The 26,408-nt window shown below is 46.4% G+C and overlaps 1 protein-coding gene across 2 annotated transcripts in view; it reads right to left on the bottom strand.

The window, feature by feature from the left end:
- Positions 1-26,408, bottom strand: part of LOC126262899 (trypsin alpha-like) — a 268,739-nt gene that overhangs the window by 4,011 nt on the left and 238,320 nt on the right. The window contains exon 1 of one of the 2 annotated variants that reach the window (XM_049959795.1): positions 5,277-5,665. The exons of the other annotated variant lie outside the window; for it this stretch is intronic. Within the exon in view, the coding sequence (XP_049815752.1) occupies positions 5,277-5,645 (369 nt within the window). The 5' untranslated portion in view covers positions 5,646-5,665. Of the gene's footprint in view, positions 1-5,276; positions 5,666-26,408 lie in introns of those variants that run through there. 2 annotated transcript variants of the gene reach the window in all.

Below are 26,408 nucleotides of genomic sequence, written 5' to 3'. Positions count from 1 at the left end.
CCATTTCTCATGAGAATTGAACATAATATTTCGTTCCTCAAGAAAAATAAATGTTCTTAAAGGACACAAGGTTACAATATTGAGAAAGATTTATTTTCCTTGGGGAACAAAACATTATGCTTGAACTACATGAAGACGAACAAGAAATTCTGTGATTTCCTTTACTTTTTTACATACTGATGACACAAAGACCGCAAGGTACTCAAGCAGCCAAGCTTATATGAAAAGGAAGAAGAAAAAGATGAAGAAAAAAGAAGACGATAAAACTGTTATTAGTGAGAATACTGTACCTCTGGCCTCAACAACAAAGACATACTAATTACTTTGGTAACGGAACGGGAAACTTAATGTGCTGATAACAAACGGCTTGTAATATCTTTGGGACAAAGCGGACTGTAGTTGAGCGCAGTAGTCTTCCAGTTTATGAATTTTATTACTGGGAAATCTTTATCGTGGGTGATATCTCAATAGTCTATGCTGCTAATAGCTCACGTCTTTCACTATGGATGATAAGAGTGCGCACGGGCGTCGACAGAAATCTATGCTACAGGGCACAAGAATCTACAATTGGCATTTATGATGTCATATTGTCTGAGAAATTATTGTTGATTATTAACAAAAAAGCAGCAAAACTTAACTAATTAATACTCCCCAAAGTAAAGGAACTGGAAAAAAAACATAAAAATACTGGTTAATGTTATAGCACCAATAAAACTGTATAGAAAACTCCATTCTTCATGTTGATCAATTTATGACATTATCTGCACGCTTACAATTTTTTAAAGATGACAGGCGTAACTGAAGATATAATAAAAGGTGTTTTTTGTTGTTGTTTGGTTAAAGTGTCGCCTGGATCAGTATTGAACTAGATTAATGTAGGAGAACATCACGAAACAATCCCGAATCACCCAGTTAATTTGGCTCTTGATAGTCTAGGATGTAGGATGAGCCATGCAAACTACCCCCTCCCACAGTTTTACACGTTATTGCATAGCCATGCCAACAGAACAACTGAATTAGCAATTCAAAGGCTGCATTTCGTGCTCTGTTGCACCCGATACAGTATGAAGTCTCATTTCTTCATTTATTGAAGTGGAGATCTTTTCGACATCGATTTTTCACATTTTGTTCTTCATTACTAGCCACAACATTGGTATTTTCTTACTTGGGTCCATGAATTAAGTATAGCATGATCGTATTCGTTAGAACCTGCTACACTCACTGTGCAGTTATAAAACTAAATATGGTATCAGCAAGTCGTGACAGGGGTGCTTCGACACCCGACAAATGTAGCCTACTGTTTAGATTAAAAAGTGCAGCAGGAAGGCGGGGTATTCTTGTCGATAATTTAGATGGAAGTTCGGCAGTGCACTTAGCCCACTTTGTTTTATGCTGGAAATAGGCGGAGGAAATGGCGCAGCACCATGTTGGAATGGTTCCTCTGAAGAACTCGATTGAGACTTCATGGGAAAGAGACAGAAGATAACCTTGGGTAAATTTTCGCAATATGCTGTAAATTTTCACATCTGCCTTCAATGCAGGACATTTTGGAAATCCCATTGCTCAAAAGAACGGGCACAATTTCTGGCGAACAGCTTCTGTGATTCCAGAAAGGGCAACCGCCTCCATATGTGCACGCCCTCCCCTTCATTGCGGACGCCTACGACTGTGCAATATGATCACTTCAATTATTCCTTTTATTGTCACGTTACGGTTACTGGAATACGCAAGTTGCGACATAAATTAAATAAAATATAATTAATTTGAGATAAAATTTCACTACGGTGACATCAGTCATGGTATGTTCAAATGTGTGTGGAATCTTATGGGACTTAACTGCTAAGGTCGTCAGTCCCTAAGCTTACACACTACTTAACCTAAATTATCCTAAGGACAAACACACACACACACACACACACACACACACACACACACACACACACACACATGCCCGAAGGAGGGTTCGAACCTCCGCCGGGACCAGCCAGTCATGGTATACCTCTTAGTATCGTGTGGATATTCTTTTGCCCGGCATAGTGCAACAACTCGATGTGACATGGACTCAACATAACGTTGGAAGTCCCTTGCTGAAATATTGAGCCATGCTGCCTCTATACCCGTCCATAACTGCGAAAGTGTTGGCGATGCAAGATGCTGTGTCCGAATTGACCTCACGATTACGTCCCATAAATGCTAGATGGCATTCATGTCAGGCGATCTGGGTAGCCAAATCATTCGATCGAACCTTACAGAATGTTGTCCAAACCGATTGAGGAAAACTGTGGCCTGGTTCATCGTTACCCATAAACATTCCATCGTTGAATGGCTGCCAATTGTCTCTAAGTGGCCGAACATAACCATTTACATAGGTCCAGTTGGACAAGAGGACCAAATCCATTACGTGTAAATACAGCCCATAGTATTATAGACACACCACTAACTTGTACAATGCCTTTAGACAGCTTGTCTCCATGGCTATGAGGTGTCTGCGTCACGCTCGAACCTTATCAGATCTTACCAGCTCAGTCGGAACTCATCTGACCAAGCCACGGTTCTCCAGACGTCTAGCGTCCATCCGATATAGTCACGAGTGCAGGAGAGGCACTGCAGCTGATGTCATGCTTTTAGCAAAGGCACTTGTCTTAGTCGTCTGCTGCCATACCCCATTAACGCCAAATTTCGCCGCTCTGACTAACGGATACTTTCTTCGTACGCGCCACATAAATTTCCGTGATTAGTCCACGCAGTACGGCTTTTTGTCTGTTAGCGCTCATGACTCTACGCAAACGACGCTGCTCTGCTCTCGATGCTTAAGTGAAGGCCGTCGGCTACAGCTTTATCCGTGGTGAGAGGTAATGTCTGAAATGTGGTATTCTCGACCCACTATTGACACTGTGAATTTCGGAATACTTACTTCCATGATGGATTCCGAAGTGGAATGTCCCACGCATCTAGCTGCAACTAGTACCCCGCGGGCGAGGTTTGTTAATTGAGGTCCATCCATAACAACGTCCGAAACTTTTTATATGTATCACCTGGTTACAAATGAGAGATTTGCCAATGCACTGTCCTTTTTGGCTTTGTGTACGCGATATTTTAGGGGGCAGGTCCGGCCGCGTTGGTTCAGGTCTTATTGCATTCGACGCCACATTGGGCAACCTGCGTGCCAGGTGGGGATGAAATGATGATGAAGACAACACAACACCCAGTCCCTGAGCGGAGAAAATCCACGACGGTGCATTAAGCTGATTCAGTATGCTGGACAACAGTGGTAGTCAGGGAGTGCGATGTAAGAATATTAACTGGTGTATTTCAAGAAATTTCTTATAGTGGTTAGTACTTCGTTCTTATAGGTTATCTATACCAGGTGTCCTTTTGGGTTTTCGAAGTTGGTAGTAATGGGGCGGGGTGTAATTTTTAGTTATTTTATTGGTAAGTTATTTTATTGATAGCTTGTTAAACGTTGATCCTTTATCCGAGTGAGTATGGTTTAGCGGCAATATTAATGTATTCTGAAGAGTTAACTTTGGATTGCGACTGGGTAATAATATCCATATCTGAGGCAGGGTCGGAAGGAAGTTAACAGCGATAGGTTGAAGTAAGTTCGATAAGAACTGTAGCAATATGGTACAGTTGTTATCGAACTAACTTCCACTTGTGGCGTATGCTAATAGCGTTTGTTTCTCAGATGACGAGAGTCATTTTAACGTTTAACTGAGTAGCTGGTATGGAATGTAAGTATTCGAATATTGTATACCACGGATGCACGCTACCGCCGTCAGCCCCCCCCCCCCCCCCCCCCGGTCAAAGTGTAAGTGACAGTCAAATAAAAAAATACCGCCCACGGCAATCGGCCCATACAGCAGTTCTATTCAAAAGTAATCACCACACGCATTAAGACCTATATCACACTGGCAGATCAGACTATCAGTTCCTGTTCCATAGAAAGTGGTTGGACGCTGATGCACGAAGACCCACTTTTTCACCTCCTTGTCTGACTGAAACTAAGGTCCACCCTGGCTTTCTTCGGGTCGCCAAAGATGTGAAAATCGCTTCGCGAAACATCCGGGCTTTAAGAAGGATGTTGCAGCGTTTCCCAACTGAATCGTTTAAGTGTTGATGATAATGTTTGGTTTGTGTGGCGCTCAACTCCGCAGTCAGCAGCGCGCGACGAAGGCCTAGTTTTTACACACTCCAATGTAGCCACTGTCAGGAATAACGATATTGCTGATGAAATTATGAGGACAACACAAACACACAGTCCTCGAGCAGAGAAAATCCGAAACCAGTCCGAGAATCGAACCCGGGACCCATAGGCAGCAACGCCAGCCCTTAGACCACGAGCTGCGGACATAGCTGAAGCGAAGCCTTCGCGAAATATGAAGTGTGGAGGTAGGCATTTTCTTGCGAAAAGATGTTTACATGTGAAGACTTCAACCGATTGACAGTGTGGAGGCACGCGTTATCCAGAAACAGGATAACTGCGTCCGACAGTAGCCCTGGGTGTTCTGACCTTATGGTTCACAGCAACTACTGCAAAGCGTCTTCGTTGTGGTGCTCATTGACTGGGGCTCAATATTTCGAGGCAGGCGACGAGCAGAGCCGCTGCAATCAAAGAAAGAGGTCATCATGATCTTACTGGAAGCTGTGTGAATAGTTTTGTATTTCCTTGGCGTGGGGATGTGTAATGTTTTTGGCTTTGCCGTTTGCCTTCGGGCCGCCAGAATGCTGTCAGACAGAATACAACGTAAACTACACTTCAATGATTTGACTGAGAAACACTGCGACATCCTACGTACAGTCAGTATCTGTCAATGACGACCTGAAAAAAGACGGGTGTGGACATCGCTTTGAGTCAGGCGAGGAAGTAAGAGTGAATATTGATGTGGATTCGTCAGCAGCCGACCAGATTCTACGAGATAGGAATTAGTCATCTCTCGTCACCAAGTGAAATATGTGTCTTAACGCGTATGGTGATTACTTTTGAATGGAACCATTGCATGGTCCTGATATGACAGGTGTTCGGTTTTAATTTCACTGCCCCTCATAGCAACCAGTATTAGTCGTTCTGTCATCTACTTATACAAATTGCCTTACTCTACTGCATGGCATAAAATTTCGTTCCTTCACATTTTTACTAACAAACAATATGGGTTCACTTAATAAATGTTACCATGCTGCTCTTTAATGACCAAGACCTCGCTCCACTAAATTCTGTGGAACGGAGTCGGTACAATAACTGAATCGGGCAGTGATAGGAAGTAGACGGCACTCACCTGCATCACCGAGATGTCGTAGTCTATCGTGGTGGGGTTGAAGTAGCCATGCAGTGCGCCGTACGCCACGGCGGACACGACGCCGCCGCTCTCGCGGGTCGTGGTGCCGGCCCTCAAACTGTAGATGGCGAGGTTGGCGCCGTAGATGCAGTGGCCGGCACACAGAACCCAGTTGCTGCTGATGACGGAGCCCCCACAGTAGTGGAGGCCGTTGATCTGCATGGAGACCATCCATGGGTAGCTGGCGATGTCGGTGAAGGTGCCGCCGATTATCCGGCCGTTCCCTCTGGCCCTGACCCTGACCGGCCGGGGGGCGGCCATGCCACAAGACACCAGACACAGGACCGCGAGGAGGAGGCGCAGCATCATCGCAGCTACTGTGGTCCAGCTTTGCAACACCTTTATATTAGCAGCTACACTCTGTTATCTTCGTTTTCGAACATTAGATAACCTAACGGTATCATCACTGGCTTATTTCTGAAAGTAATCGCTTCAGATTACAGATATGTCTCAAGATGTAGAGGATAACAGAGTAATCAGTTTGAAGAATAGAAATTAGTTCATATGTTAATAATAGACGTCCACTGCTCGTCATTTTGATCCATAAAAATTCCATGTATCGCCACTCCACAAAACTGTGTCCTCATTCATCATCAGTGAAAGCTTTTGACTTACCATCGACATTTAAGGCAGGATGGAATGTTTCGGCTTAAAGTTTCGTGTACATTTATGAAACAAAAGGAAGAGTGCTAGCTCATCTAGAATCAACTAAGTGCAGGAAGTGCAGAGCTTTTAATATCATTTCTCCTAAGTGGTTTAGGGAAACTATCAAAGTCTAAATTACGATCATCTTGCACTTATTAACACATATCGTCGCTCTTACCTACACTCACCATCATCATCATCATCATCATCATCATCATCATCATAATCATCATCATCATCATCCCATGAACCACCTTACCTACAATAGAACCAAAAATTTGCATAACATGGCCGTAAGAACAAACAGAAAAGGAAAAAGCTGACAAATCAATGTACCTAATCACTGAGATCTCTCTACAGTCCAGGAGAGTGTTATTAGAACGGAGAATAGCTGCTACTTGCATCAAATAAATGATACGAAAAAAAGGCTTTTCAGTGGATCTCTCTAACCATATTTACACATTCTTTTCGAGGATGGTACCCTACCTGATCTGAGGTAACCAGAAGCCTTTTAGTGGACAATAACATGGGGTGAGTCCCAACTTCGCCTTCATGTCGCCGTGTTGGGGACAGTCACAATTTCAGAATGTCTGTGGATGAATAGCCGCCCATTCTCCCTCAAGAGCCGGAGCAAGAGTTGGCAGTGATGAGAACACTGGGATCTGCATCGAATTAAACACTCTAACTCACACCAGAGGAAGATCCATTGCGTTCAGGTCGTGACTCTGGGCAAACCAGACTATTTGACGAACGTTATTGTCTACAACCGTTGCCTCAAAGATGCTTTGTGAGATGGTGCATTGTCATGCTAATACAATCATCCTCCCCAAACTTTTACTCTACTGTGTACCAAGTACAGAATGGTTTTATACCCTTCCACATGAAGCGTTTATTTCAACGCAATTCAGGGACTGTTACCTAACCACAATAAACATATCCATAACTTAAGAAAACCACGTGTATTCGTCGTTATTGGTACTATACACGATGACAGGTAACGTTTTCCAGATATTCGACAAACCCACAGGTCATACCGTGAGTCATTACGGAAAAATCACTCGTTTCCAGTCATCCATTCTCCAACAGCGTCGCTCTTCGCACCACCTCAGGCGTCGCTTAGCACTGAATGCATATATGTTACGCTAAGAAGGGCTGCTAGACCAGTGTACTCCATTCTATTTGACTCCCTAATCACAGTGTTTCTGCTAGCTGGATTGCAGGCACCTCTTTGGGTCTCACGAGTGATTCCTTCGCTGATTCCATTCGATTGTTTGCAACCATCCTCCGAAACTCCCAGCAGTCCCCCTCCATCAAACCTAGATAGATTTTGCTTCAATAAAGCTCTTAGGACAAAATCCCTGTGCTAACTTAATTTAGTTGGTTTCTTTATCTCGCCATCATTCTCGCAGAGCTATTCTTTACTGAGTGACTGTCTCATTCGACACAATGACCTCTGCAGATGTAAGATCGTCTTAGTTATAAGGCACTGAAAAGATTGTCCCACAGAATAAAAGCATATGTATGACCCCGATCAATGTATTGTGATTAACATTACTTTACGTAGCTAACTACCACAGTGTTCTACAACATCGTCGTTTGATTGCAAATAGTTACTACTATACTGATGGTAGTGACCGGCTGCCGTTTCTTCAGCTTGGTCCGAGCAGGAAGACGTGGGTGGGGGATAGCTAGTGATTAGGAGCTCCGATGTTGGGTACGTTTTGGAGCCCCTTAGGAAGACAGCGTTCAGGTCTCAAAAGAAAGATTACACGCAATCGGTATACCTGACGGAATGCCTCCTCCCAGATGTGGAGGCGGCCTTGCCAGCGGCTATCGAGCGTGGAGAGTACGAGGTGCATTCAAGTTCTAAGGCCTCCGATTGTTTTTCTAATTAACTACTCACCCGAAATCGATGAAACTGTCGTTACTTCTCGACGTAATCGCCCTGCAGACGCACACATTTTTCACAACGCTGACACCATGATTCCATGGCAGCGGCGAAGGCTTCTTTAGGAGTCTGTTTTGACCACTGGAAAATCGCTGAGGCAATAGCATCACGGCTGGTGAATGTCCGGCCACGGAGAATGTCTTTCATTGTTGGAAAAAGCCAAAAGTCACTAGGAGCCAGGTCAGGTGAGTAGGGAGCATGAGGAATCACTTCAAAGTTGTTATCACGAAGAAACTGTTGCGTAACGTTAGCTCGATGTGCGGGTGCGTTGTCTTGGTGAAACAGCACACGCGCAGCCCTTCCCGGACGTTTTTGTTGCAGTGCAGGAAGGAATTTGTTCTTCAAAACATTTTCGTAGGATGCACCTGTTACCGTAGTGCCCTTTGGAACGCAATGGGTTAGGATTACGTCCTCGCTGACCCAGAACATGGACACCATCATTTTTTCAGCACTGGCGATTACCCGAAATTTTTTTGGTGGCGGTGAATCTGTGTGCTTCCATTGAGCTGACTAGCGCTTTGTATCTGGATTGAAAAATGGCATCCACGTATCATCCATTGTCACAACCGACGAAAAGAAAGTCCCATTCATGCTGTCGTTGCGCGTCAACACTGCTTGGCAACATACCACACTGGCAGCCATGTGGTCGTCCGTCAGCATTCGTGGCACCCACCTGGATGACACTTTTCGCATTTTCAAGTCGTCATGCAGGCTTGCGTGCACAGAACCCACAGAAATGCGAACTCTGGAGGCGATCTGTTCAACAGTCATTCGGCGATCCCCCCAAAACAATTCTCTCAACTTTCTCGATCATGTCGTCAGACCGGCTTATGCGAGCCCGAGGTTGTTTCGGTTTGTTGCCACACGATGTCCTGTCTTCATTAAACTGTCGCACCCACGAACGCACTTTCGACACATCCATAACTCCATCACCACATGTCTCCTTCAACTGTCGATGAATTTCAATTGGTTTCACACCACGCCAATTCAGAAAACGAATGATTGCGCGCTGTTCAACTAAGGAAAACGTCGCCATTTTAAGTATTTAAAACAGTTCTCATTCTCGCCGCTGGCGGTAAAATTCCATCTTCCGTACGGTGCTGCCATCTCTGGCACGTATTGACAATGAACGTGGCCTCATTTTAAAACAATGATGTTTCTATCTCTTTCCAGTCCGGAGAAAAAAAAATCGGAGGCCTTAGAACCTGAATGCACCTCGTACATTCGCCTTGCTGCAAGTTGTGGCTCACGTCGGCACCAATGACGCCTGTCTCTTGGCAGGTCATACAAGTGACAGGCGGAGATACTGAAGACTGCTGGCCTCGCACGTGCGGTGCAAGTAGAGCTCGCAGTTTGCACCATCGTTCCCTGGGTTGATCGGGATTCTTTGGTTTGCAGGCGAGTGGGGGGCCTTAACCAAAGGCTTCGTCGCTCTGTGACGTCTTGACCGCAGATTTCTGTTTGCAATATGGGGTGGGTATTTGTAGGACTCCTCTTCAAAATGGTTCAAATCGCTCTGAGCACTATGGGACTTAACATCTGAGGTTATCACTCCCTTAGAATTTAGAACTACTTAAACCTAACTAATTTAAGGACATCACACACATCCATGCCCGAGGAAGGATTCGAACCTGCGACCGTAGCGGTGGCGAGTTTCCAAACTGAAGCGCCTAGAACCGCTCGGCCACTGCGGCGGGCAGGACTCCTCTTGATAGGTTACGTCTGCTCTAGACAAAGGAAACAGCTAATTGAGTACCAGAGTACTTGTGAAGTGCCCATGGCGTTTCTTTGAGGCTTAGATGTAGCCTGAGGTACTCTCATGCGCACTCGCCTGTCGATACGCAATACGGAAATCAGACGGCTTTCAGAGTAAAGTCAGCTCGAATTTAAAAATTCTATCAGTAAATTGTTGAAGCATTCGAAACAAAATTTCCAAAGATCTGCCACCCAGGAATCTTCTAAAGTTCAGATTATTCTTAGGACTTAGGACTGGTTAAAACCCGAAGTAAAAAGCTTTGATATATTTGGGGAGTCTTGGAATGTTTATCGGAAAGACAGATTAGACGCCTTAGGAGGGGAAGTGTCCACTGCAGTCGACAAATCATTGTCTCTAATGAGGCCTGAAACTTAGTATGATACTGAAGTTATCTGGTCGCGAGTAACACGGCTGGTGATACGACATTAATTGTTGGATGTTTTTACCAACCACTCCATTCCACTGTGACAAAGTTATTCAAAGTAAATCTATGGTCAGTTACGCATAGATACTCAGATCATGTAATAATAGTTGGTGGTGACTTTAACCTACGGAGTATAGACTGGAACGTGTATGGATTCATTGCAGGGGGTACAGACAGTCTTATGAAGTACTTTTGAACACGTTTTCCGAAAACTGTCTTGAACAGCTGGTGGAAGTGTCTCGAGCGTTGTAGCTACAAGCAGACCAGACCTTATCGATAGCGTCACTACAGAGACAGGGTTTAGTGATCGTGATATCACCATAAAGGGCTAGGAACGTGTTTCTGTTAGAAAGGACACAGAAGCAGTCGTTAGCAACTCACTAAGACAACGAACCGTAATAATCTAGTTCCGGAATGACAGACACAGAGTAACTATGGGCCAACATCAAACTGATTGCAAATGGCGCTCTGGGAAAATATGTGACTATTAAATGGATTAAGGATGGAAAACCCTCACCGTGGTTAATGATGAAATTCCGAAAATCCTGAGGAAGTGAAAGATGTTGCGTTCTCGGTTCGAAAGAGGACGCGCAAGTGACGACAGGCAAATATTAGTGGGATTCGAGCGCCTAATAACGGATCCATGCGCAAAGCATACAAAAGCTACCACCGTCACAACTTGGCTGAAGATCTGGTTGAGAACCTGGGAAAATTCTCTTCCTATGTGCAATATCTAAGCGGCTCTAAGGCTTCCATCTAGTCACTCGTTGATCAGTCTGGTTTGGCAGCAGAAGACAGCAAAACCAAGGCCGAAGTTTTGATTTCCACATTTAAGAAATCACTCACGTAGGAGAATGGCTCAAATGGCTCTGAGCACTATGGGACTCAACTGCTGTGGTTATCAGTCCCCTAGAACTTAGAACTACTTAAACCTAACTAACCTAAGGACATCACACACATCCATGCCCGAGGCAGGATTCGAACCTGCGACCGTAGCAGTCCCACGGTTCCGGACTGCGCGCCTAGAACCGCGAGACCACCGCGGCCGGACACGTAGGAGAAATGTACAAAAATACTGTTGTTTGACCATCGCACAGAGTCGTCTATGGATGGTACAGTAATAAGCATACCTGGCCTAGTGAAACAACTGAAAGAATTGGAAACAAGTAAGTCGCCAGATCCAGATGGAGACTGTTGTGTCGATTCCCTAAGGTCTCGACACAATGAGTGGCTAGGTGCACGCGAAACTAACGCAGACGGGCGTAAATTCTGAAACAGGAGACTGGATGAAAAACTATAAAGAAAAGAAGAGAGATTGTCATCTACTTAACTTTTAATGATGTTCTTCTTGTTGAAATACATCTCTTGCATAGTAGTAAGCAATTAGCAATGATACACATGGCGCCTTGCTAGGTAGTAGCGATGGACTAGCTGAAGGCTATTTAATCTGTCTCTCGGCAAATGAGAGGAAGACGTGATACGTCTTGTCGCAAGCTATGTCGTCCGTACAACTGGGGCGAGGTCATGTCCGTGTCTTGTGACCTGCCCTGTGGTGGCGCTACGTTTGCGAATACACAGTGGCGACACGCGGGTCCGACATGTACTACAGGACCGCGGCCGATTTAAGTTACCACCTAGCAAGTGTGGTGTCTAGCGGTGACACCACATTCCTCCCCCGCAAATCGGCGAACGGTCGTGAGATAAGGCTTCCGCCCGCCGTGGGGAGGACCCCATGTTGACGTATGCGATGAGGTGGGGAGCCTAACAACAGGCGAGGCTGTGCCACCCGCACCCGGCCATTCGGTCCGAGGGGAGCTAGGAAACGCCTGCAAACCTAGTCCAGGGTGCACGTCAACATGAGGTGTTTGCGCACGTAATGATATAAGAGGAGCCGCGGGGTCGACCTCCATGTGGTCGGAGCACCCGACGGGCGAAGACGACATCTGGTCCGGAGCGGGCAAGAGGTCCATGGCGGAGGACGGCTGGTCACGGGAAGCAAGCGGCGGCGCGTGACCCAGGGAGGCGCGAGGCGGCTGCAGCGAAGCGTCCGCTGCTGGCGGCGCCGGCGGCGGCTGCGGCGGCGCGACGCCATGAGGCAAAATGGAAGGCATCGTCGGTAACACCTGGGGATGAGGCGAGCCAGTAGATGGGTCCCCAAGGCGCTGACCGGACGGCTCCGTCGCTGAAAGCAGACGGGGAGCGGCAGAACCCAGGCGACGACAGAGGCGCAGCTGATTGAGATGCCGACGCACCTCACCAGAGGCCCCCAAAACCAAATACATCGCGCGGCCGAGGCAGCGAAGAATGCGCCCTGCGAGCCAACGCTGTGAACCGCGATAGTTGCGATAATAGACAACGTCGCCAGGAGCAAAAACAGGAGTCTGCCGCTGCACAGGAACCTGATGTGGCGGATGCAGCAAAGACATCAGAGTTCGATGAGGACGACCATGGAGCAATTCAGCCGGCGAGCGACCACCGCGGGGCTGAGAGCGATATGAGGACAAAAAGAGCAACAAAGCGTCCTCCCGAGAATGCGACTCTTTCAACTTCAACATCTGTGACTTGAAAGTCCGGACCAATCGTTCCGCGGCACCGTTTGACTGAGGCGAAAACGGCGCGGATGTCAGATGTTGAATACCATTGGCCTTGCAGAACGACTGAAATTCTGCGGACATGAATTGTGGGCCATTGTCGGAAACAATAGTCTGCGGAAGACCTTCAATGCAAAAGATAGCAGACAAGGCTTGGATTGTGGCAGAAGACGTCGTGGAAGACATCCGGACAACAAAAGGAAAATTACTGAAAGCATCGACCACAACCAACCATCGAGCATTCCAGAATGGACCAGCAAAATCGATGTGCAAGCGTTGCCAAGGGGAAGTGGCTTTCGGCCATGCAAAGAATTTCCGCGGCGGTGCGGATTGTTGTTCGGCACACGCCACGCAAGAGGAGCACATATTCGCAATCGCAGCATCGATTCCGAACCAAGTACAGTGCTGTCGAGCAAGTTGTTTCGTTCGCACTATACCCCAATGTCCTTGGTGAAGAAGCCGTAAGACAGAGGACTGTAACGAACGTGGGACTACGACTCGGGATTGATCATTATCGGAACGCAACAACAAAACACCACGTCGGACAAAAAGTCTCTCCTTGTGAGCAAAAAATCTGCGAACCAAAGGATCCTCGACCCGTGACTTTGACAAGGGCCATTGCGTAGCAACAAAACGCAAAACAGAAGCAAGGACAGGGTCAGCAGCTGTGGCCGTAGCTACGCGACGAAAATCAATCGGAAACGATGCGACCACGTCATCGGCTTCCGAATCAATGAACATGCAAGCAAGTTCGGAAGAATCGAATGCTTTATCCTCAGCAACAGGCAAACGGGACAACGCATCAGCGTTGCCGTGCTTAGCAGTGGACCGATACAAGATATCGTAGCGGTACTGCGAGAGAAAAAGTGACCAGCGAATGAATTTCTGCGCTGTACGTGGAGGTACAGGCTTGTTCGGATGAAAAAGCGATGTCAAAGGCTTGTGGTCCGTGATGATTGTAAAGTGACGACCATACAAGAAGTCATGGAACTTGGTAACACCAAACACGAGAGCTAAAGCTTCTTTCTCTATTTGTGAATAATTTCTTTGCGCAGATGAGAGCAATTTGGACGCAAAGGCAATAGGGCGATCATGCGAGCCCTCCTTGTGCGCAAGCACAGCACCGATCCCGAAATCCGATGCATCGACCATCAACAAAAGGGGTTTTCGGGGATCGAATGGCGTAAGGCAAGTATTGGAAAGTAACGCCGATTTCAACTGGCGAAAGGCGCGTTCGCATTCCGTCGTCCAGACGAACGGAACACCTTTACGGCGTAAGCGATGAAGCGGAGCTGAAATGGAAGAAGCATTGCGCACAAATCGGTGATAATAATTTACCTTACCCAGCACACTCTGTAGCTGTTTTAAGTTCTGCGGTGACGGCAAGTCCTGAATGGCACGAAGGTGCTCTGGACTCGGATGTATACCTTGGGCATTTATGACATGCCCCAGGTACGGTAAGTCACGAGCAAAAAACACACATTTGTCCTTCCTCAAGCGAAGACCATTTTGTCGCAATACCTGAAATAATGTTCGGAGATTTTGCAAATGTTCTGCTTCTGTCTTTCCTGAGATTACAATATCGTCCAGATAGTTCGCAGCCGTAGGGACCGACGCACAAATAGTTTGTAAATATTGCTGAAATAAAGCAGGGGCGGATGCACACCCGAATGGCAGTCTTTTGAAGCGATACAAGCCAAGATGCGTGTTAACCACTAAGACGCGCTGGGATTCTTCGTCCACAGGTATTTGCAAGTACGCATCTGCTAGGTCCAATTTTGAAAAATATTTTCCCGGGCACAGTTTGTCAAAAAGATCTTCCGGGCGGGGCAAAGGAAAAGTAGCAGTCACAAGTTGTGGATTCACAGTTGCCTTGAAGTCCACGCAAAGTCTCAGTTTTCCGGAAGGTTTTGGCAAAATTACTAAGGGTGAGGCCCAGAGAGAAGCCTGCACTCGTTCAATGACACCTTGAGATTCTAATTCGGCTAATGTTCGTGCGACCTCATCACGCAATGCGTGGGGAACATTGCGCGCTCTGAAAAATGTCGGTTGCGCGTTGTCTTTCAGTTCCAAATGCGCTTCATAGTTCTTAGCGCAACCAAGGCCCGGTGCAAAAATGTCTGCAAATTCTTCACAAAGACTAGAAACACTGGCGGAAGGCACAGTCTGATTCACTGATAGGACCTGATTTACAAGAGACAAATTAAACAATTGAAACAAATCTAATCCAAACAAGTTCACTGCACTAGAGGAACGAAGAACATAAAATGACACAAGTTTTGTCTGTCCCTTGTATGTTGCAAGAAGGCTGCACTGTCCTAACACAGGTATATGCTGTCCTGAGTAACTAGTTAACTTAACATTTGCGGCACGCAATGGCGGGGCGCCCAGTTGTTTGTACGTGTCGTGATTGAGCAATGAAACAGCAGCTCCGGTATCGAGCTGGAATGGTATCACTTTTCCTGCAAAGTCTAAGTCCACAAAAAGTTTATTGTCTTGTTGACGACAAGAGCGACTGTCTCGTGCAATGTGAACTGATACAGGTCCAGAAGCACTTGCAACTTTACGGGATGTCCGGCGACGTCGACGCACACTTTGGGTGGGACGAACACAGTCACTGTTAGCTAAAGTGTCACTGGACGGGTGGGAATGAACTACATTAATGTCCATGGGCGAAGGTCCACGAGCCTGAGTGTCCTGGGTTCGATTCCGGCGCGAAGCAAAGGGCCTGGAATTTGTGCGATTGTCTGATCTTAACTTTTTCCGGCAAACACTTTGTACATGTCCTTTCTTTCGACAGTAAAAGCAAATAGCTTGGCGTGAGGGGCAATTTTCACGCGAATGTCTAGTTGCACACCGCGGGCAAGATTTCACTGCATTTGCTTGCTTACGCGGCGCACGTGGTTGCAAGCTAGGCGGCCGCAGCGAAGTCGGGCGCGAGGGCCGCTTAGCGTCCCTTGCAGCGGGCCGGGCGGGCCGATTAATGTGACACACTGCTGGCGAAGTTTCAAATGATGCCTGAGCAAAGTCAAGTGTGTCTTGCCTGTCCAATATGTCTATCACTTGTTGCAGGGAGGGATTAACTAGTTTCAAAATCTGTTCCCTTATGCGAACATCAGAAACGTTCTGTGCAATTGCATCACGCACCATAGTATCTGAATATGGGAGGCCACATTCACAGGCAAACGCGCAGTCTCTAGTAAGGCCTTGCAAAGTTGCTACCCACTCCCTATTAGTCTGACCGGCCGTACGTTTTGTACGAAAAAACGTATACCGTTTTGCAACAACATTAACTGTTTCCTTGAAATAGGCATCTAAAGCCGACAAAATTTCCTCGTAGGTCAGAGTTGCTACGTCGCGTCGGGGAAACAATTTCACTATCACCCGGTAGGTAGACACACCGACACAAGAAAGCAAAAACGGCTGCCGCTCTTTACCTTGAATTCCATAAGCAGTGAGGTGGAAGTTGAACTGATCGGCCCACTCAGTCCAGCTTTCCTGCTGGGCCTCAAAGGGCCTAAATGGCGGTGCGACAGCGTTGTGTGGCTGCGGTAGCGATGAAGCGGCTGCCGCCGCATCGGTTTGCAGCGCACGTTGACCCTGGACGAGCTGTCCAAGGGCTTCCAATAACGCCTGCGTCTGCTGATTCTGCAAGCGAAAAAATTCGGACAGTACATCTGGAGAATGCGGCGAAGCCATGACACAAGCAAATTAGAGCAAATAGAACACAAAGACTGCAACGTGGGCGCGGCACCACTCCTCGGCGCCAAAATATTGTTGTGTCGATTCCCTAAGGTCTCGACACAATGAGTGGCTAGGTGCACGCGAAACTAACGCAGACGGGCGTAAATTCTGAAACAGGAGACTGGATGAAAAACTATAAAGAAAAGAAGAGAGATTGTCATCTACTTAACTTTTAATGATGTTCTTCTTGTTGAAATACATCTCTTGCATAGTAGTAAGCAATTAGCAATGATACACATGGCGCCTTGCTAGGTAGTAGCGATGGACTAGCTGAAGGCTATTTAATCTGTCTCTCGGCAAATGAGAGGAAGACGTGATACGTCTTGTCGCAAGCTATGTCGTCCGTACAACTGGGGCGAGGTCATGTCCGTGTCTTGTGACCTGCCCTGTGGTGGCGCTACGTTTGCGAATACACAGTGGCGACACGCGGGTCCGACATGTACTACAGGACCGCGGCCGATTTAAGTTACCACCTAGCAAGTGTGGTGTCTAGCGGTGACACCACAGAGACCCACCTTGATCTTAGAAACAGTACTCTACATTATTGGCCCCTTACTTAGTTTGTACTTACCACAAATCTCTTGACCAGCACAAAGTGACAAGCTACTGGGAAAAAGCGCAGGTGACTCCTGTAAACAAGAAAGGTAAAAAAACGCACTCATAAAATTACAGACCAATATTCTTAACATAGGATTCCTGGAGAATTTTGATATTCTGAATTCGAATATAATAAATTTCTCAGAGACCGAAAGCTCATGTCCACGAACCAGAACGGCATTAGAAAGCATCGTTCGTGCAGCTTGCTCTTTTCTCATATGATGTACTGCAAGTTATGGTATAAGATACACGTGGTCTAGTGATCAGAGGGTTAGATGCCCTCTGAAAAAAAAAGAGTTAATCCCTCAAAGACGAACTTGAACAAGCGTCGTGGTACGTCCGCCCCAAACAACGAAACGAACAAAATTAGATCACAAAAAAGCGGTAGCGTGTTATATTAGTAATCAAAACATCATCGGGCCCGAGGTTAGTTACGTTTAAGTAGTTCTAAGTTCTAGGGGACTGATGACCTCAGATGTTAAGTCCCGTAGTGCTCAGAGCCATTTCAACCATTTCTTTGAAAGTGTCATGACACATCTCTCCATTGGCAAAAGATTCCGGAATAGTCCCCCATTCGAATCTCCGGGGAAGAACTCCGAAGGGGGAGAAGCCATGAGAAAAAGACTCAATATTTAACGAAAGGATAACGTTCAACGAATCGGGGCGTGGAATGTCAGAAGCTTGAACTTGGTAGGGAAACTAGAAAATCTGAAAAGGGAGATGCAATGGCTCAATCGAGATATAGTAGGGGTCAGTGAAGTGAAATGGAAAGAAGTCAAGTAATTCTGATCAGATGAGTATAGGGTAATATCAACAGCAGCAGTAAATGGTGCAATACGAGTACGTTATGAATAGGAAGGAACGGCAAAGAATGTGTTACTGTGAACAGGGTTGTTCTTATGAAAATCGACAGCACCCAGCACCAACAACGACAGTTCAGGTGTAGATGGCGACGTCGCAAAATGATGATTAAGAGACAGAAAAGGTATATGATGATATTGAGAGGGAAATACATTACGTAAAGGGAGATGAAAATCAAATAGTATTGGGAGACTGGAATGCAGTTGTAGGGGAAGGAGCATAAGAAAAGGTTACAGGAGAATATGGTCGAGGGGCAAGGAATGGGAGAGGAAAAATACTAATTCAGTTCTGTAACAAGTTTCAACTAGTAATGACGAGGTACTCTGTTCGAGAACCACAACAAGAGGGATATTCATGGAAAATGCCGGTGATCAGGGAAGGTTTCAGTTGGATTACATCATGCTCAGACAGAGATTCCGAAATCAGATACTGGATTGTAACCTTACCCCGGAGGAGGATCTAGACTCAGATCACAGTATGGTAGTGATGAAGATTAGGATGAAGTTTAAGACCTTAGTTACGAAGAATCAATACCCATGGAAGTGGGATACAGAAGTACTAAGGAACGACGAGATACGCTTGAAGTTCTCTAAAACTGTAGATACATCAATAAGGAATAGCTCAGTAGTCATTAAGCTGAAGAGGAATTGACAGTTCTCAAACGGGTCACCACAGAAGCTGGAAAGAAAAACATAGGTACAAAGAAGGTAACTGTGAAGAAACCATGGATAACAGAAGAAATAATTCATTTGGTTGACGAAAGGAGGTAGTACAAAAGTGTTCCACGAAACTCAGGAATACAGAACGTCACTGAGGAATGAAATAAATAGGAAGTGAAGGGAAGCTAAGACGAAATGGCTGCATGGAAAAAGTGAAGACATCGAAAAGATATGATTGTCAGAAGGACAGACTTAGCATACCTAAAAGTGAAAATAACCTGCTGGGACATTACAAGAATGGGTGATAACAGTAAGAGTGCAACAGGAGTTCCATTGCTAAATGCGGAGGAGAGAGCTGATGGGCGGAAACAATACAATGAAAGCCTCTATGAGGGGGAAGATTTGCATGATGTGAAAGAAGAGGAAACAGGAGTCTATTTAGAAGAGAGTCCAGTATAAGACTCAGAATTTAAAAGAGATCTGGAGCACTTAAGATCAAATAAGGCAGAAGGAATAGATAACATTCCCTCAGAATTTCTAAAATCACTGTAGGTAGGTTCAAATGGCTCTGAGCACTATGGGACTTAACATCTGAAGTCATCAGTCCCCTAGAACTTAAAACTACTTGAACCTAACTAACCTAAGGATATCATACACATCCATGCCCGAGGCAGGATTCGAACCTGCGACCGTAGCAGTAGCGCGGTTCCGGACTAAAGCGCCTAGAACCGCTCGCCCACCGTGGCCGGCAAAATCACTGTAGGAAATGCCAACAAAACGACTATTCACGTTGGTGTGTAGAATGTGTGAATCTGGCGACTCAGCATCTCACTTTCGGAAAAAATATCATCCGCACAATTCAGAAGACTTCAAGAGCTGACAAGTGCGGGAATTCTCGTACAGTGAGCTTAACAGCTCATGCATCCAAGTTGCTTACAAGAATACTATACAGAAAAATGGAAAAGAAAATTGAGGATGTGCTAGATGACGATCAGTTTGGGTCAAGAAAAGATAAAGGAACGAGAGAGACAATTCTGGTGTTGCGGCTAATAATGGAAGCAACACTAACGAAAAGTCAAGACTCATTCGTAGTATCTGTCGACCTGGAAAAAGCATTTTACATTGTAAAATGGTGCAAGATGTTCGAAATTCTGAGAAAAATAGGGGTAAGCTATAGGGGGACGGGTAATATACAAGATCCAAGAGGAAATAATATGAGTGGACGACCAAGAACGAAGTGCTGGTATTAAAAAAGGGTGTAAGTCAGGGATGTAGTCTTTCACCCTACAGATCAATCGGTATATCGAAGAATCAGTGATGGAAATAAAAGAAATGTTGAGGAGTGGAATTAAATTTCCAGACGAAAGGATATCAATAATACGATACGCTGATACATTGCTATTCTGAGTGGAAGTGAGGAAGACTTACATGATCTGCTGAACAGAATGAACAATCTAATGAGTACAGAATATGGAATGAGAGTAAATCGAAGAAGGACAAAAGTAATGAAAAGAAGCAGAAATGAGAACAGCGAGAAACTTAACAACAGGATTGATGTCACGAAGTAGAGAAAGTTAAAGAATTCAGCTACCTAGGCACTAAAATAACCAGTGACGGAGAAGCAAGGAGGACATCAAATAACAGATATGCATTTGAGATTTGGTGCTACAGACGAATGTTGAAAATTATGTGGGCTGATAAGATAAGGAATGAGGAGGTTCTGTACAGAATCGGAGAGGATAGGAATACATGGAAAACACTGATAAGGAGAAGGGACAGGATGATTTAACATCTGTTAAGACATGATGGAATGACATCCATGGTACTAGAGGGAACTGTAGAGTGCAAAAACTGTAGAGAAAGACAGAGATTAGAATACATACAGCAAATAATTGAGGAAGTTGGTTGTAAGTGCTCCTCTGAGATGAAGAGGTTAGCACAGAAGAGGAGTTCGTGGCGGGCCGCATCAAACCTGTCAGAAGACTGATGACTCAAAAAAAGAAAAAGAAAAGAAACAGTTTCCATAAATCTGTATTTCCAAAAAGTATTAGACACGCTACTCCACTACAGACTGTTAACAAAGGTACACTCCTGGAAATGGAAAAAAGAACACATTGACACCGGTGTGTCAGACCCACCATACTTGCTCCGGGCACTGCGAGAGGGCTGTACAAGCAATGTTCACACGCACGGCACAGCGGACACACCAGGAACCGCGGTGTTGGCCGTCGAATGGCGCTAGCTGCGCAGCATTTGTGCACCGCCGCCGTCAGTGTCAGCCAGTTTGCCGTGGCATACGGAGCTCCATCGCAGTCTTTAACACTGGTAGCATGCCGCGACAGCGTGGACGTGAACCGTATGTGCAGTTGACGGACTTTGAGCGAGGGCGTATAGTGGGCATGCGGGAGGCCAGGTGGACGTACCGCCGAATTGCTCAACACGTGGGGCGTGAGGTCTCCACAGTACATCGATGTTGTCGCCAGTGGTCGGCGGAAGGTGCACGTGCCCGTCGACTTGGGACCGGACCGCAGCGACGCACGGATCCACGCCAAGACCGTAGGATCCTACGCAGTGCCGTAGGGGACCGCACCGCCACTTCCCAGCAAATTAGGGACACTGTTGCTCCTGGGGTATCGGCGAGGACCATTCGCAACCGTCTCCATGAAGCTGGGCTACGGTCCCGCACACCGTTAGGCCGTCTTCCGCTCACGCCCCAACATCGTGCAGCCCGCCTCCAGTGGTGTCGCGACAGGCGTGAATGGAGGGACGAATGGAGACGTGTCGTCTTCAGCGATGAGAGTCGCTTCTGCCTTGGTGCCAATGATGGTCGTATGCGTGTTTGGCGCCGTGCAGGTGAGCGCCACAATCAGGACTGCATACGACCGAGGCACACAGGGCCAACACCCGGCATCATGGTGTGGGGAGCGATCTCCTACACTGGCCGTACACCACTGGTGATCGTCGAGGGGACACTGAATAGTGCACGGTACATCCAAACCGTCATCGAACCCATCGTTCTACCATTTCTAGACCGGCAAGGGAACTTGCTGTTCCAACGGGACAATGCACGTCCGCATGTATCCCGTGCCACCCAACGTGCTCTAGAAGGTGTAAGTCAACTAACCTGGCCAGCAAGATCTCCGGATCTGTCCCCCATTGAGCATGTTTGGGACTGGATGAAGCGTCGTCTCACGCGGTCTGCACGTCCAGCACGAACGCTGGTCCAACTGAGGCGCCAGGTGGAAACGGCATGGCAGGCCGTTCTACAGGACTACATCCAGCATCTCTACGATCGTCTCCATGGGAGAATAGCAGCCTGCATTGCTGCGAAAGGTGGATATACACTGTACTAGTGCCGACATTGTGCATGCTCTGTTGCCTGTGTCTATGTGCCTGTGGTTCTGTCAGTGTGATCATGTGATGTATCTGACCCCAGGAATGTGTCAATAAAGTTTCCCCTTCCTGGGACAATGAATTCACGGTGTTCTTATTTCAATTTCCAGGAGTGTATGTGCATACGGAATAGGCTCCCATGTATGTGGCTGTCTCGAAAACGTCCTGAGTAATAGACTCCGATCGTTGTCCTCGACGGCGGTTGTTCATCGGAGACAGGCGTAGCGTCAGGAGTGCCCCAGGGAAGTGTGATATGACGTTGATATTTTGTATATTCTCAAACGATCTGGCAGACAGAATGGGCAGCAATCTGTGGTTGTTAGCTGTTGATGCTGTGATGTACTGAAACGTGTCGAAGATAAGCAATGTAAGTTCATACAAGATAATCTAGAAAAAATTTCTAGTTACTTTAATTAATGGCAAATGGCTCTTAATGTAGAAAAATATAAGTTAATGCATATCAGTAGGAAAAACATACCCTTAATGTTCGGATACAGCGTTAGTAGTGTCCTACGTAAGGCTGTCACGTCGTTTAAATATCTGGGCGTAACTTTGCGATGCGGTATGAAATGGAACGAGCATGTGAGGATTGTGGTAGGGAAGGCGAATTGTCGACTTCGGTTTACTGGGAGAATTTGAGGAAAGTGTGGTTCATTTGAAAAGGAAGCTGCACACAAGACCTATACTTGAGTACTGCTAGAGAGTATGGGATCCACACTAGGTTCAATTGAAAGAGGACATCGAATCAATTCAGAGGCGAGCTTCTGTATTTATTACCGGTGAGTTCGATCAACATGTAAGTGCTGCAGATATGCTTCGGGAGAACAGATGGGAATCCCTGGAGGAAAGAAGACATTCATTTCGAAGATCATTACTGAGAGAGTGTAGAGATCTGTTATTTGATGCTGATTTCAAAACGATCCTACTACTGTCATCACACATTCCGCGTAGGGACCACGAAAATAAGACACGAGAAATTAGGGCTCTATCTGCGAGTGGAACAGGAAAATAAACGACTAGTTGTGGTAAAACTTACCGTCCACAACGTAACGTACGTTAGCTTGCGGATTCAGTATGGTATGTATGTAGATGCAGTTGTGAACACTCTATAGCAGCAAAAGTGCATTGAACCATAGTCCTTTCAACAGTTATGATGTTATGCGTGAATATACAAGCCGAAGAGCCTGCCTAATATCGCGTAGGACCCCGCGAGCACGCAGAAGCGCCGCAAAACGACGTGGCATGGACTCTACTAATGATTGAAATAGTGCTAGAGGGAACCACAAAACCAGCAGGGCTGTCCAAAAATCCGTACTAAGAGTAGGAGATCTCTTCTGAACAGTACGTTGCAAGCCATTCCAGATATGCTCAATAATGTGCATGTCTGGAGAGTTTGGTGGCCAGTAGAAGTGTTTAAATTCACAAGAGTGTTCCTGGAGCCACTATGTGGCAATTCTGGACGTGCGGGGTGTCGCATTGTCCTGCTGTAATTGCCCAAGTCCGTCGGAATGCATAATGGACATGATTGGATGCAGATGATCAGACAGGATGCTTACGTACGTGCCACCCGTCAGAGTCGTATCTTAACGTATCAGGGTTCCCATATCACTCCAGCAGCACACGCTCCACGCAATTACAGAGCCTCCAACAGCTTGAACAGTTCCCCGCTGAAATGCGCGTTCCATGGATTCATGACTGTCTCCATATCCGTGCACGTCCGTCCGATCGATATTGTTTAAAATGAGACTTGTCCGACCAGGCACCATTTTCCCAGTGATCAACAGGCCAATGTCGGTGTTGACGGACCCAGGTGAGGCTTAAAGCTTTGTGACGTGCAGTCATCAAGATTACGCGAGTGGGTCTTCGGCTCCGAAACTCCATATCGATGATGCTTCTTTGAATGCTTCTCACGCTGACGCTTGTTGATGGATCAGCACTAAAATATACAGCAATATGCGGAAGGGTTGCAATTCTGTCACGTTGAAAGATTCTCTTCAGACGTCGTTGGTCCCGTGTTTGCAGGATTTTTTCCCGTCCGCAGCTATGTCGGAGATTTGATTTCTGATATTCACGGTACACTCATGATATGGTCGTACGGAAAACCCCCACGTCATCGCTACCTCGTAGATGCTGTGTCCCATCGATCGTGAGCCCAGTGTAACACCACGTTTAAACTCACTTCAGTCCTGACAACCTGCCATTGTAGCAGCAGCAACCGGTCTAACAAATGGGCCAGACACGTGCTGTGTTATCAAGGCGTTGCCGACCGTAGCGCCGTATTCTGCCTGTTCACGTATCTCTGTATTGAATACGCATGCCTATACCAATTCCTTTGGCGATTCACTCTATAAGGGGCAGTCAAATGATAACAAGTGAAAAAGAAAAAAATGACTAACTCTTTTTTATTTCAAAAGTAACTGTTAATATACAATACTGGTCATTAAAATTGCTACACCACGATGATGATGTGCTACAGAGGCGAAATTTACCCGACGGGAAGTAGATGCTGTGATATGAAATGATTAGCTTTCTAGAGCATTCACACAAGGTTGGTGCCTGTGGCGATTCCAACCGATTTCGCGGGCCGGCGCTACAGTCTGGAACCGATCGACCGCTACGGTCGCAGGTTCGAGTCCTGCCTCGGGCATGCATGTGTGTGATATCCTTAGGTTAGTTAGGTTTAATTAGTTCAAAGTTCTAGGCAACTGATGACCTCAGAAGTTAAGTCGCATAGTGCTCAGAGCCATTTGAAACATTCCAACCGATTTCTTACACACAAACAGCAGTTGACCGGCGTTGCCTGGTGAAATGTAGTTGTGATGCCACGTGTAAGGAGGAGAAATGCGTACCATCACGTTTCCGACTTTGATAAAGGTCGGATTGTAGCCTATCGCGACTGCGGTTTATCGAATCGCGACATTGCTGCTCGCGTTGGTCGAGATCCAATGACTGTTAGCAGAATATGGAATCGGTGGGTTCAGGAGGGTAATACGGATCGCCGTGCTGGATCCCAACGGCATCGTACCACTAGCAGTCGAGATGACGGGCATCTTACCCGCATGGCTATAACTGATTGTGCAGCCACGTCTCGATCCCTAAGTCAACAGATGGGGACGTTTGCAAGACAATAACCATCTGGACGAACAGTTCGACGATTTTTGCAGCAACATGGATTATCAGCACGGAGACCATGGCTGAGATTACCCTTGACGCTGCATCACAGACAGGAGCGCCTGCGATGGTGTACTCAACGACGAACGTGGGTGCACGAATGGCAAAACGTAATTTTTTCGGATGAATCCAGGTTCTGTTTACAGCATCATGATGGTTGCATCGGTGTTTGACGACATCGCAGTGAACGCACATTGGAAGCGTGTATTCGTCATCGCCATACTAGCGTATCACCCGTCGTGATGGTATGGGTTGCCATTGGTTACACGTCTCGCTCACGTCTTGTTCGCATTGACGGCACTTTGAACAGTGGACGTTACATTTCAGATGTGTTACGACCCGTGGCTCTACCCTTCATTCCATCTCTGCGAAACCCTACATTTCAGCAGGATAACGCACGACCGCAAGCCGCAGGTCCTGTACGGGCCTTTCTGGATACAGAAAACTTTCGACTGCTGCCCTAGCCAGCACATTCTCCAGATCTCTCACCAACTGAAAAAGTGTGGTCAATGGCGGCCGAGCAACTGGCTCGTCACAATACGCCAGTAACTACTCGTGATGAACTGTGGTATCGCGTTGAAGCTGAATGGGCAGCTGTACCTGTACACGCCATCCAAGCTCTGTTTGGCTCAACGCCCAGGCGTATCAAGGCCGTTATTACCGCCAGAGGTGGTTGTTCTGGGTACCGATTTCTCAGGATCTATCCACCCAACTTGCGTGAAAATGTAATCAAATGTCAGTTCTAGTATAATATATATGTCCAATGAATACTCGTTTGTCATTTGCATTTCTTCTTGGTGTAGCAATTTTAATGGCCAGTAGTGTACTTATCCCATTAAGAGGATCAACGCTCTCGCGGGAAATGTGGGTCTTTGCCTACGGAACCATGATTGTTCTCAGACGTGAATCTCTTCGTCCAAACTTAGATGACGGCATCAGATGTCTTTCTTTAAGTTCGAAAGGTTTGTAGGTCGCATGCCAACAGATTCGGACTGTATGAATAGGTGGTTAGTGCTTCCTATCGAAACTTCTGCAGCGTAGCCGAAATAACCTAGGCAAGACGAAGGTGACCATTTTCTTACAGTGACGTCGCCTATCAACTATCCTGGGTGTTTGGACTTGGTGGAGAGCTTAGGTTTTTCATGGTATCCACTTAATGCAGTGCGTTAAATGTGGTGGTGTTGGAGTGGACCTTTGAAGTCTAACTAAAGATCATGATTTTCCGACACATTCTTCACACTGTTGCGATATTTCACCACATGATATCCAAATTTCTGGAGTGA

The sequence above is a fragment of the Schistocerca nitens genome, chromosome 6 (assembly GCF_023898315.1).
Source record: "Schistocerca nitens isolate TAMUIC-IGC-003100 chromosome 6, iqSchNite1.1, whole genome shotgun sequence".
NCBI lineage: Eukaryota > Metazoa > Arthropoda > Insecta > Orthoptera > Acrididae > Schistocerca > Schistocerca nitens.
Note: the sequence above shows the minus strand (reverse complement) of the source record. Positions and strands in the feature narration are given on the sequence as shown.